Source organism: Dendrobates tinctorius, unplaced genomic scaffold (assembly GCF_039654945.1).
Source record: "Dendrobates tinctorius isolate UK_male_01 unplaced genomic scaffold, ASM3965494v1 ptg000038l, whole genome shotgun sequence".
Taxonomy (NCBI): Eukaryota; Metazoa; Chordata; class Amphibia; order Anura; family Dendrobatidae; genus Dendrobates; species Dendrobates tinctorius.
The window spans coordinates 24966514-24979571 of record NW_027361706.1 but is presented as its reverse complement, the minus strand read 5'-3'; the positions used below and the strand labels follow the sequence as shown (position 1 = coordinate 24979571).

Here is a 13058-nt window from a genome sequence, read left to right as displayed (position 1 = left end):
AGTCCCCTCTCAACCCTTCAACACTTGGTAAGCTCTTCCTGCCTTTGTTTGTTTACCTTAAAGCACTTTTTTATGCATACTTTGTACTATGGGCATCATAAAGAACGTCATTACTTGGCACTACACCATGTGTTATGGAAGCCTTTATATATGGTGTTTAAAATTATGGCGTTATGAATCCATAAACCATGAGCTGTTTAGGTACCTTTGTCTGAGGGTGACACCCCCCGTACTTTGAGACGTTCCTGGAAACATGTATCATGTCTTTGTAATATCCATGTGCTTTTATTATGTATTGCGTCCTTAATAAATATTTTTCAGTAAATTTTTTACCGCAAACTTTGTTCTTTGGTATTTTCAATTGTATTGGGAGTAGGTAACAGGTATTTGGGTGGTTTTTACTGTGCATCCACCCTATAATACCAATTATGCAGCTGGGTTGTCTGACATTTTCTGTATTAGTGCAGTCAACCTGAAACATCTGTCTCTTTTTAGTCCTCGATGCATAATGATTGTCATTCACAACCACAATACTACAATAATAGATGATCTTTCAGTCGGCTTAGCTTGAAAAGGTCCAGCAGAAAACAACCCTATTTGTAGCTGATTTTTTTTCTTTGATTTGAGGAAACCAAATGTTAGCACTGAATAACTGACTGTCAGATTGGGCTCATGATTCTGTTTGGGTTGCTTGAACTTACAAAATGCTTGATACCCAAATAACTATATTTCCTTTGACTTGTCTGTAGGATTTTCTGTGCTATTTACGCTCAGTATGTTGTGTGTTCCATTGTGAATGATAATTGCACACATTGAACAAACCAAATTATTAAAATTTATGTTAGAATATATTGGCTTTTTTCACAGTGACAAACATCAATGACCCTGTGCTAAAGGCTGTTGATTTATTGAACAAAGCACATGAGAGCAAAACTGTTCCCGAGAGAAGTGTTTCCTTAATTGTCCTCCTCACAGATGGTCAACCCAATGAAGGTAGGTAAAACAATCACCAGTAAGTTATTTTGTATTTTTTAAAAAAAAGAAAAAAGGACAATTTTTATTTAAAGGGGTTTTCCATGTCTAAGATTTTTATGCTTATGGACTTCATTTAGGTGAAAATTCACTAATAATAAACTCTCTATGTTTCATCATTTGCAACTTCTCTGCATTGTAAAACATCATATATCTTTCAGAAATAAAGGTGAAATGTGTGAATATTTATTTACTCGTAGGTGAATCAAACCCTTCAAGAATCCAAGCAAATGTCAAGCAAGCTATTCAAGGGAAATACACCCTGTACAGCCTCGGTTTTGGCTATGGTGTCAATTATCCTTTCCTGGAGAAGTTAGCTTTAGAAAATTCAGGAATAGGCCGTCGCATATATGAAGACTCAGATGCAGCCTTGCAATTGCAGGTAATGTTTCATAATGTTTATCTTAATGTAAGTTCTTTACCAACGAACCCCACAAGATGGTTTGAATATACCCAGCTGAATACTCAGTCTTCAGTAGAGTTGAGCGACTTTTGGTTTTTTAGGGTCGAGTTTCGTTTCGTGAAACCCGACTTTTCCAAAAGTCGGGTCGAGCAAGATCGGCCGACTATAGGGAAAAGTCGGGGTCGTCCCGAAACACGAAACCCAATGTAAGTCAATGGGGAATAAAAGTCGGCAGTGAGAGGAGGACAGGAAACACACCTACAGTGCTCATTTGAATGCCAAAAGCATCAATTCTTCTTACTTAAGCTTGGCAACCTTAATTAGCTTCATAATACAAGTTACGCACTGAAAAATGGGGGTTATTTTGCTATAGTTGTGGGAGGGTAGGGCTGGCTCCAGGTTTTCATGTGCCCTGGGCCAAAGAGCGCCCCTTTAACACATACCACAACTCATCATGCTCCTTAAACTAGAACAACATGGGAAGGGAAGCAAAAGACCAGAAAAAGCCATACATCTGACAAATGCTATTGAGAACTCTGCTATTAGAAGTGGAAAGGAAGAACAAAGACAAAAGAATCTAATAAATAAAAATATTGGAGAAAGAGAAACCAATCACAAACTAAAATGTTTCTATACTAATGCACAAAGCATGGGCAACAAACAAGGAGAATTGGAACTACTAACACAGGAAAAGAAATATGATGTCATTGGAATCACTGAAACTTGGTGGGACAATACACATGATTGGAATACAAGACTAGAAGGATACAACTTATTTGCAAGAAACAGACTTGATAAACGAGGAGGGGGTGTCGCATTGTATGTTAGAAACACGTATATCTGCACAGAGATTGAAGCTTCAGAGACTGGGAGTTCTGTGGAAACTGTTTGGGTAAGAATACAAGGACAGAACAATGGAAAGGACACCATTGTAGGCATTTACTACAGGCCGCCTGTGCAAGCTGAAGATATGGATGAACTCTTTATGCATCAAATGGCCAAGTTCTCCAAAAAATATGACATAGTTGTCATGGGAGATTTCAACTATCCAGACATTTGTTGGGAATCTCTCTCAGGCAAAACTAACAGGTCAAGGAAATTCTTATCCTCTCTTGCTGACAACTTTATCTTCCAAAAGGTAAGGGAGAAAACAAGGGGAACTGCTACCTTGGATCTAATCCTTATAAACAGGGAGGAAATGGTTGAGGAGGTAATAGTGGCTGGGACCCTAGGAGGTAGCGACCATGCTATTTTAGAATTTTGGATAACTAGAGGCGGAAGACCTGTGAAGACTCAGACGTCAAGGTTAGATTTCAGAAAGGCAGATTTTAAGGGATTCAGAAAGAGAATTGGAGGGATCCAATGGCTGGATATCCTTAAAGACAAAAATGTCCAGGAAGGATGGGAAATCTTGAAAAATGAAATTCTCAAAGCACAGTTGTTAACAATTCCGAAAAGAGGGAAGAATAGGAAGCATTTAAGGAAACCAGGATGGATGAACACAGAACTTAAGCACATGCTAAAAAGGAAGAAAAAAACGTTTATAAAATGGAAAGAGGGAGGCATATCTAAAGAAGAATATAATGCTGTCTGCAGAACCTGCAGGGCACAAATCAGATTATCTAAAGCTGAAAATGAATTGAGGCTTGCAAGAGATGTCAAAAGCAATAATAAAGGATTTTGGGGATATGTCAAAAGTAAAAGAAAAGTCAAAGATGCTATAGGATTTTTACAGGATGAAAATGATGAAATGGTAAGACAGGATGTTGAGAAGGCTGAACTTTTAAATTCCTATTTCGCATCTGTTTTCTCTCAGAAAGGAAATGTAACATCAACTGTTATTCATTGTCCTATTAAGGGAATAAAAGAATCCAGGATATCTATAAACAGAAAGATAGTGAGGAAACACTTAGCTAACCTAAATGAATTCAAGTCTCCAGGTCCAGATGAATTACACCCCAGAGTACTGAAGGAGATAGCAGAAGAAATTTTTGAACCCCTCTCCATAATCTTTGAAAATTCTTGGAGAACAGGAGAAGTACCAGAAGACTGGAGAAGAGCAAATGTTGTTCCTATCTTCAAAAAGGGGAAGAAGGTGGACCCAGGCAACTATAGGCCGGTGAGTCTGACTTCTATACCAGGAAAGATCTTTGAACAAACTATTAAACAACATGTATGTCAATACCTGGATAAGAATGAAGTGATTAAACAGAGTCAACATGGGTTTGTAACTAATAAGTCATGTCAGACTAACTTAATTTCCTTCTATGACGGTATCACTGATTGGGTGGATCAAGGAAATGCTGTAGATATAGTATATCTTGACTTCAGCAAAGCATTTGACAAAGTCTCTCATACAATCCTTATTGAAAAAATGACTAAGTATGGAATGGACAAGGCAACTGTTAGGTGGATTCATAACTGGCTTAGTGATCGGACCCAAAGAGTGGTCATAAATGGCTGCACATCCAGTTGGAAGAATGTCTCAAGTGGGGTACCACAGGGCTCTGTCCTGGGCCCTGTATTGTTCAACATCTTTATCAACGATTTAGATGAAGGAATTGAGGGTAAACTGATTAAATTTGCTGATGACACAAAGCTAGGAGGGATAGCTAATACTAGAGAAGAGAGAGAGAGGATTCAAAAAGATTTAAATAAACTGGAGAAGTGGGCAGCAACTAACAGAATGGTTTTTAACAGGGAGAAATGCAAAGTACTACATCTGGGCAATAAAAATGAAAAAAGCATATATAGAATGGCAGGAATAGGGCTAAGTGACAGCACATGTGAAAAAGACTTGGGTATACTAATAGATCACAGACTGAATCTGAGTCAACAGTGTGATGCAGCAGCAAAAAAGGCAAATGCAATTCTAGGATGTATTAACAGAAGCATACAGTCTAGATCACGTGAAGTCATTATTTCCCTCTACTCCTCTTTGGTCAGACCTCATCTGGAATATTGTGTCCAGTTTTGGGCACCACATTTTAAAAAAGACATCAACAAACTGGAGCAAGTTCAGAAAAGAGCGACCAGAATGGTGACCGGTCTGCAAACCCTGTCTTATGAGGAAAGGTTGCAGGATTTAGGAATGTTTAGTTTGCAAAAGAGAAGACTGAGAGGAGACTTAATAGCTGTCTACAAATATCTAAAGGGCTGTCACATTGTAGAAGGATCAACTTTATTCTCATTTGCACAAGGAAAGACTAGAAGCAATGGGATGAAACTGAATGGGAGGAGACACAGATTAGATATTAGAAAAAACTTTTTGACAGTTAGAGTGATCAATGAGTGGAACAGGCTGCCACGAGAAGTGGTGAGTTCTCCTTCAATGGAAGTCTTCAAACAGAGGCTGGACAGACATCTGACTGGGATGATTTAGCGAATCCTGCTTTGAGCAGGGGGTTGGACCAGATGGCCCAGGAGGTCCCTTCCAACTCTACGATTCTATGATTCTATGATTCTATACGGCAGAGAAATAGCAGTATAGTACAATGAAAAATACCTCACTTTTTACATCTCATGACGAGGCCCATCTATTTCTCCATACAGAATCACTGGTCCCATATAATGTTTGAAACAGTATATGATGAGCTCCACATAATGCTACAGTATATGTTGGTCCCCATGGATGAAGCTCCACTGTCTTATGGGCCCAAATAATGCTCCAAACATAATGGGCCCCATTTCTAATGCTCTAGTGTATAATGGGCCCTGTAAATGCTGCTCCAGTGTCTGATGTCCACCTTTGGAATGTTCCAGTGTATGGTGGGCCCCATCTATCATTCTCCAGAGTATAGTGCTCCCCAAAAATTGCTGTCCCAACATTGAAAACAATGAAATAAGTCTCCTAGCTAGGGAATCCCTGTACTAGTCTCGACTCCTCGTCGTTCCCCTCTTCCATCTCACTGCACAGTATTTCAACCTTGCAAGTGCTGTGATCCTGAGCAAGCAGGGGGGGCCCATTCGTTGGCGACGGAACTGGCACAGGGCCCCTGATAGTACGGTGGTGTGTCTGACGGCGGGTGTGCACCACCACCGTCAGAGACACTTGATTGCACTATGAGGGACCCTGTGCCAGTGCCCGTGCCCAAGAGTCGGCCTACCCACCTGTCCAGGGCAATGGCACTCGCACGGTGTCGTGCGCTAGGTGGTGACCCCGGCCATGGGGGGGGCAGCACAGTTAGGGAGTTTTAGAAAGTGGCATATGTTGATGTTGGACATTCAGCTGATGCAAAAGGTGAAATAGGTCAAGTCCCAGGAAGAGGTGGACCAAAGCAAGCCATTTTTCTGTCACCCTATGTGTCATCAGGGGAAGGTGGGACAAAATCCTTGGAAACCCATGCATGGTTCATACTAATGAAGGTTAGATCATCCACATTTTGGGTTGACAGACGGGTCCTTTTTTCTGTCAAGATTGATCCAGCTGCACTGAAGACTCTTTCCGATAGCACACTTGCAGCTGGGCAAGCGAGCTCCTGTAAGGCATATTGTGCCAATTCAGGCCAGGTGTCCAGTTTAGCGGCCCAATAGTCAAAGGGGAATGACCTGTGTGGGAGAACATCGATATGGGAGGAAAAGTAGTTTGTAACCATAGTTGACAACTGCTGTCTCCTGTCACTTTCCATCGATGCAGTATTACCAGTTGTGTGAGCGGTACTTGAAAAATCAGTCCACAACATTGTCATGAAACCCCTGTCTCCAACGCCACTTCTGCTGTGTGTACTACGAACACCTCTGCCAAGCTGCCCCCGGCCCGTACGGCTCGTGTGAGAACCATAACCGCTGCTGTGTGCTGGGAATGCCTCAAGCAACCGATTTACCAGAGTTGCTTGTTTATTAGCCAATATTAGGTCAAGGTTCTCCTGTGGCATGATGTTTTGTAATTTGCCTTTATAGCGTGGATCCAGGATGCTGGCCAACCAGTAGTCGTCATCGTTCATCATTTTGGCAATGCGGGGGTCCCTTTTTAGGATCTGCAAGGCATAATCTGACATGTGGGCCAATGTTCCCGGTGTCAATGATGCACTGCGAGTGCTGGTTGGAGGAGCACTTTCTGGCAAATCCACATCCCTCCAGTCACGCACAAACCCTGTACCAGACCTTGCCACGCCAACATTTTCACTTGCCCCACGAGATGCATCCTCCTCCCCTAAGTAATCATCCCCATAATCATCCTCCTCCTCCTCTTCTTCCTCCACCTCGTCCAGGAGAGGTCCCTGAGCAGACAATGGCTGAATGTCATCAAGGATTCCCTCCTCGTCAACATTGGCTGCAGACGCCTGCTCCTTAAGGTGCGTCAAAGTTTGCATGAGCAGACGCATAAGTGGGATGCTCATGCTTATGATGGCGTCGTCTGCTCTTACCAGCCGTGTGCATTCCTCAAAACACTGAAGGACTTTACAATGGTCTTTCAGCTTCGACCACTGCACACCTGTCAACTCCATGTCTGCTCTCAAAGTGCCTGGCCGTGTATCCTCCCACAAATGCATTATGGCCTGCCTTTGTTCGCACAGCCGCTCAACCATGTGCAGGGTGGAGTTCCACCTTTTTGCAATGTCGATAATGAGGCGGTGGTTGGGAAGGTGGAGCAATCGCTGCAGCTTCTGCATACGAGTGGAGTGTACAGGCGACCGGCGGATGTGCGCGCACGGTCTTCGCACCTTCTGGAGCAGGGCTGTTAACTCCGGATAATTTTTGAGGAAGCACTGCACCACCAGGTTCAAGGTGTGAGCCAAGCAAGGTATGTGGCTGAGTTTTGAAAGGGCTATGGCTGCCACAAAATTACAGCCGTTATCACTAACTACCTTGCCTGCCTCAAGATGTACACTGCCCAGCCATGACTCAGTTTGTCGCTGAAAGTACTCGGCCAGCACCTCGGCGGTGTGTCTGTCGCCCAAACACATCATCTGCAACACAGCCTGCTGACGCTTTCCACTAGCTGCTCGATAGGGGGACACCTCGTGTGCAACAGTGGCAGCTGCAGATGGAGTGCTCGTACGACTGCGCTCTGTGGACGAGCTTTCGCTTCTGGAGGAGGAGGAGGAGGAGGGTCGAACGCCTACAGCCAACTGTTTCCTATACCGTGGGCTAGGCAGCACTGTCCCACCACCGCTGTCCCCTGTGCACCCTGCATCCACCACATTAACCCAGTGCGCAGTGATGGACACGTAACGGCCCTGGCCATGCCGACTGGACCATGCATCAGTTGTGAGGTGCACCTTTCCACTCACTGACTGCTTGAGTGCATGGACAATGCGGTCTTTCACATGATGGTGGAGGGCTGGGATGGCTTTGCGAGAGAAGAAGTGGCGACTGGGTAGGTCATAGCGTGGTACTGCATAGGCCATGAGTTCGCGGAAAGCTGCGCTTTCCACCAACCGATAGGGCATCATCTCAAACAAGATTAGTTTGGCAATGTGGGCGTTCAAACCCAGTGTACGCGGATGAGAGACTGAGTACTTTCTTGACCTACTCATAGTGTCTGGGAGGGTGAGCTGGACTTGAGAGCTGCATATGGTGGAAGTAGCTGTGGACAGGGCGGACTGAGAGAGGGTTGATGATGGTGATGGAGTTGGTGTTCTTTCTGATGGCCTAGATTCAGTATTTCGTTGATATAACAGTGGGATTCCCTGACTGCTGTGGCCTTGCAACGACACCTCAACATTTGCTGCTGTGCAGACCGGTGGGCTTACAGTGGGGGAAACAATGTAGCATTGCTGACTACCTTCTTTGTGATCAGTTGCACATGTGGTACTTGAGGTTTGGTGTTGTGTCCACGCTTGCAAGTGCATGGTGGTTAAATGTCTAAGCATGCAACTGGTATTCAAATTTTTCAGATTTTTCCCTCGGCTAAAGGTCTTTGCGCACTTCTTACAGATAACCTTGGCCTGATCATGAGGATTTTGTTCAAAAAAGTGCCACACTGCACTCTTCCTACTTTGGCAGACATTTTGCGGCCTAGCACGCTGTGATATTTTGACCCTCTGGACAAGCTGTCCAGCAACTCTTTTGATTTTTGGAACCTGTCTTTGGAGTGCTCCGTGCCTGCCAGATAACAGCTGTTGCGATGTCGATGTCTGCTGTGGATGCTCCTCATCTGAGCTATTGGAAGCAGCACCCTCTTCCCCCAATGGATGCCAATCTGGGTCAACAACTGGGTCATCCATCACCTCCTCTTCAATGTCATGTGCACATTCCTCTGTGTCACCGTGTATGGTGGTATAGTTTGCGGGAAGGGGCACCTGAGTCTCATCAGGGTCAGAATCTTGCTCTTTACACTGCGAGGACAATGTAGTGCTCTGAGTGAATGTACCAGCAGAATCATCTATCAGTGGCTGTGCATCAGTGCACTCCATGTCAGATTCATCTTGGCCTGGGTAATTCACCATTTCACTTGATAATCCAGGCATGGTATGTGAAAACAGCTCCATGGAGTAATTAGTAGTATGAACTGCGTCATCCTTCAATCTTGGTTGGGGTGAAGGACACAAGGAAAGGTGTGGTTCATGAACATGAGCCTCCAATGACGACTCAGTGCTTTTACTTTTTACAACTTCAGAAGAGGAGGCGATAGAGCTGGAGGCTGAGTCAGCAATGTAAGCCAAAACTTTTTCCTGCAGCTCTGGCTTTAAAAGCGGTTTGCCAACTCCTAGAAAAGTAAGCCTTCGAGGCCTTGTGGAGCCAGACGATGACGCAGGCTCAACACCTCCTGCATTCGGTCCTATTTTGCTTTTGCCACTACCATCAGATCCACCACCAACACCATCATTACCAGCTGCCAACCCCCGCCCAATTCCATGGCCTCTTCCACCAGCCTTCCTCATTTTTGGTAGAAATGTAGACAAAATCCAACAAACTATATAGTAATGTAAAACAAGGTACAAGGTGTCTATAGGACAGGGGAGATTTTGAATTTCTGCACACACTTGTGGACACTGGACAATTATGGATTGTGTGAGGCCCACTGAATATCAGAGCGCTATGTCACAGGCTCGATGGCACAGTTGTGAAAAAAGTGACTACAGGATCATGGAGATTTTGAATTTCTGCACACACTTGTGGACACTGGACACTTATGGATTGTGTGAGGCCCACTGATTATCAGAGCGCTATGTCACAGGCTCGATGGCACAGGTGTGAAAAAAGTGACTACAGGATCACGGAGATTTTGAATTTCTGCACACACTTGTGGACACTGGACACTTATGGATTGTGTGAGGCCCACTGAATATCAGAGCGCTATGTCACAGGCTCGATGGCACAGGTGTGAAAAAAGTGACTACAGGATAAGGGAGATTTTGAATTTCTGCACACACTTGTGGACACTGGACACTTATGGATTGTGTGAGGCCCACTGAATATCAGAGCGCTATGTCACAGGCTCGATGGCACAGGTGTGAAAAAAGTGACTACAGGATAAGGGAGATTTTGAATTTCTGCACACACTTGTGGACACTGGACACTTATGGATTGTGTGAGGCCCACTGAATATTAGAGCGCTATGTCACAGGCTCGATGGCACAGGTGTGAAAAAAGTGACTACAGGATAAGGGAGATTTTGAATTCTGCACACACTTGTGGACACTGAACACTTATGGATTGTGTGAGGCCCTCTGAATATTAGAGAGCTATGTCACAGGCTCGATGGCACAGGTGTGAAAAAAGTGACTACAGGATAAGTGAGATTTTGAATTTCTGCACACACTTGTGGACACTGGACACTTATGGATTGTGTGAGGCCCACTGAATATCAGAGCGCTATGTCACAGGCTCGATGGCACAGGTGTGAAAAAAGTGACTACAGGATCACGGAGATTTTGAATTTCTGCACACACTTGTGGACACTGGACACTTATGGATTGTGTGAGGCCCACTGAATATCAGAGCGCTATGTCACAGGCTCGATGGCACAGGTGTGAAAAAAGTGACTACAGGATCACGGAGATTTTGAATTTCTGTAAACACTTGTGGACACTGGACACTTATGGATTGTGTGAGGCCCACTGAATATCAGAGCGCTATGTCACAGGCATAAATTGGCTAGTGTATCACAAACTACAAGGTGTATATAGAATTGGGCAGAATAGGAATCTCCCTAGAGTGTAGGTCTGTAAGAACGGAACAAGTCCTCCACTTATCCTTCCACAGTGACACACAGATAGCTTCACTGTGGCCGTGATAACAGCCGGTACACGGTACTGAGAGGAGCGTGCACGTACACGGCTGTCCGGTGTACGTAAAATTGTCAAGCTCCGTGTTTTTTAAGTATACGGACTGACACACGCTGTCCCTCTATAGTTTTGAATGTGGTCAAACAGCAAATATATTTAACTGTTTGAAAGCTAGACAAAACTAGAAAGTGCAGGTCTGTAAGAACTGAACATGTCCTCTACTTATTCTCACAGAGTGACACACAGATAGCGTCACTGTGGCCGTGATAACAGCCGTTACACGGTACTGAGAGGAGCGTGCACGTACACGGCTGTCCGGTGTACGTAAAATTGTCAAGCTCCGTGTTTTTTAAGTATACGGACTGACACACGCTGTCTCTCTATAGTTTTGAATGTGATCAAACAGCAAATATATTTAACTGTTTGAAAGCTAGACAAAACTAGAAAGTGCAGGTCTGTAAGAACGGAACATGTCCTCGACTTATTCTCACAGAGTGACACACAGATAGCTTCACTGTGGCCGTGATAACAGCCGTTACACGGTACTGAGAGGAGCGTGCACGTACACAGCTGTCCGGTGTACGTAAAATTGTCAAGCTCCGTGTTTTTTAGGTATACGGACTGACACACGCTGTCTCTCTATAGTTTTGAATGTGATCAAACAGCAAATATATTTAACTGTTTGAAAGCTAGACAAAACTAGAAAGTGCAGGTCTGTAAGAACGGAACATGTCCTCGACTTATTCTCACAGAGTGACACACAGATAGCTTCACTGTGGCTGTGATAACAGCCGTTACACGGTACTGTGTGAGGAGTGTGCACCGCTGTATGGTGTGAAAAATGCACGCTCAGTACCTCAGCAGGACAAAAAAAAAATTGGGATTGCTTTTAAAAAAGCAGTTTGCAGAGCAGTGGGTAAACAGCAATGCAGCCGTCAGGAAGCCTTAGAAGGCAGCCTAACAACCAACACCGCTGATCCACCAAAATATAGCCTCCCCTTGCACTGCACACAGGGTGACTGGTGTGTTGTACAGGCAAAATCGCTAGCAGCAGAAGCAGTTTTTGGTATCTTCTTCCCTGCCTAACGCTCTCCCTACAGAATCTTCCTCAGCAGCTCTCCCTATTCTGAGATCAGCATGAGTAACATGGCGGTCGGCGTCCCCGCCCTTTTATACCCCCTGTGACGCCCCACAAAGCAAGCCAATCACTTGCATGCCCTTTTCCAAGATGGTGGTGACCCCTGCCTATGTCATCACGTTGCCCACAGTGTCCGTGGATCCTGATTGGCTGAAAAAGAGCGCAAAACAAGCTTTTGAAACGCGACTGTGGCGCGTAAGTCGCCGACCTCGTGGCCGACCTCATCCTAGGGTCGGGTTTCGTTTCATGAAACCCGACTTTGCCAAAAGTCGGAGACTTTTGAAATTTTTCGACCCGTTTCGCTCAACTCTAGTCTTCAGTTCTCTGGATAGACTCCAGCTGGAAAGTCAGAAATGAACCACTGAAATGTCAGGCAGCAGACATGTGTCAAAGATAGGAGGTCTGTAGGGCAATACAAGTCCAGAGAAAGAAGAAGAGGCTGACACAGAAGTCTAAGCTGATAGTCAAACCTCCGCATGCGTCGTTTTGACAATGGGGCCACCGCATCAAATTCAAACATGTTGCGTTCAATGCGGGTCGCCGCATCGTCAAAATGACGCATGCGGAGGCATCCGCATACATCCGCACGACCTGCATACCCAATGTTAAAGATAGGGTATGTGGACATTGGTGAAGCTGACCGGAGGTGGTGCGGCAGTGGGCAGAGCTTCACGGAGGAAGTCCGCAGCCCTCCGTAACTCCTCCATACGCAAATGTGAAACTAGCCTAATACAACATCATCATGATGTTGTATTAGTCTAGCCTGATGAAGAGACCTGAGTAGTCTCGAAAGCTTGCAATGTGTTACCATCTTTTCAGTTGGCCATTAAAAGGTATCAACCACTGAGGACTCTCAATTCTGAATATTTTTCTATCTGCTGGCTAACACGGTACAAAGATATACATCTTTTTCTTGTATCTTTTATGGTATTCACTCTGCACAAATACTCATGGTGACCTCTTCCAATAAATTCTCCAGCACAGTTTTACTCCCAGATATATTGGCAGTTCTATATCTACATATCAATATATATTTAGTGCCATTTTTGCCTCACTCCATTATACACTATGCACACATGTAACCATCTTCTTTTCTTCTTTTTTTCTTTCTCTTTTTCTGTTCTCCTCTTTACATTTCATCTTTTTCTTCTCTCCATATTTTTCTTGTATTCCTTCCTTATTTACCCTGAACCTCTGACTCTAGCGACTCACGCCACTCGCTCACTTAACATATACACCAAACATTCCAACTTCTTAAGAATGAGTTTGATCCCCCTCTTCTTCACGCACGACAACAAAAACTTTATTTTTT

General features: G+C 44.4%; 1 protein-coding gene across 2 annotated transcripts in view; it reads left to right on the top strand.

Moving 5' to 3' along the window:
• The window catches only part of LOC141088279 (inter-alpha-trypsin inhibitor heavy chain H3-like), a 159078-nt gene that overhangs the window by 45670 nt on the left and 100350 nt on the right, over positions 1 to 13058 (top strand). For both annotated transcript variants that reach the window (XM_073574297.1, XM_073574296.1), the window contains exons 10-11: positions 868 to 993; positions 1233 to 1414. In XM_073574297.1, coding sequence (XP_073430398.1) covers positions 868 to 993; positions 1233 to 1414 — 308 coding nt within the window. The remainder of the gene's footprint in view (positions 1 to 867; positions 994 to 1232; positions 1415 to 13058) is intronic.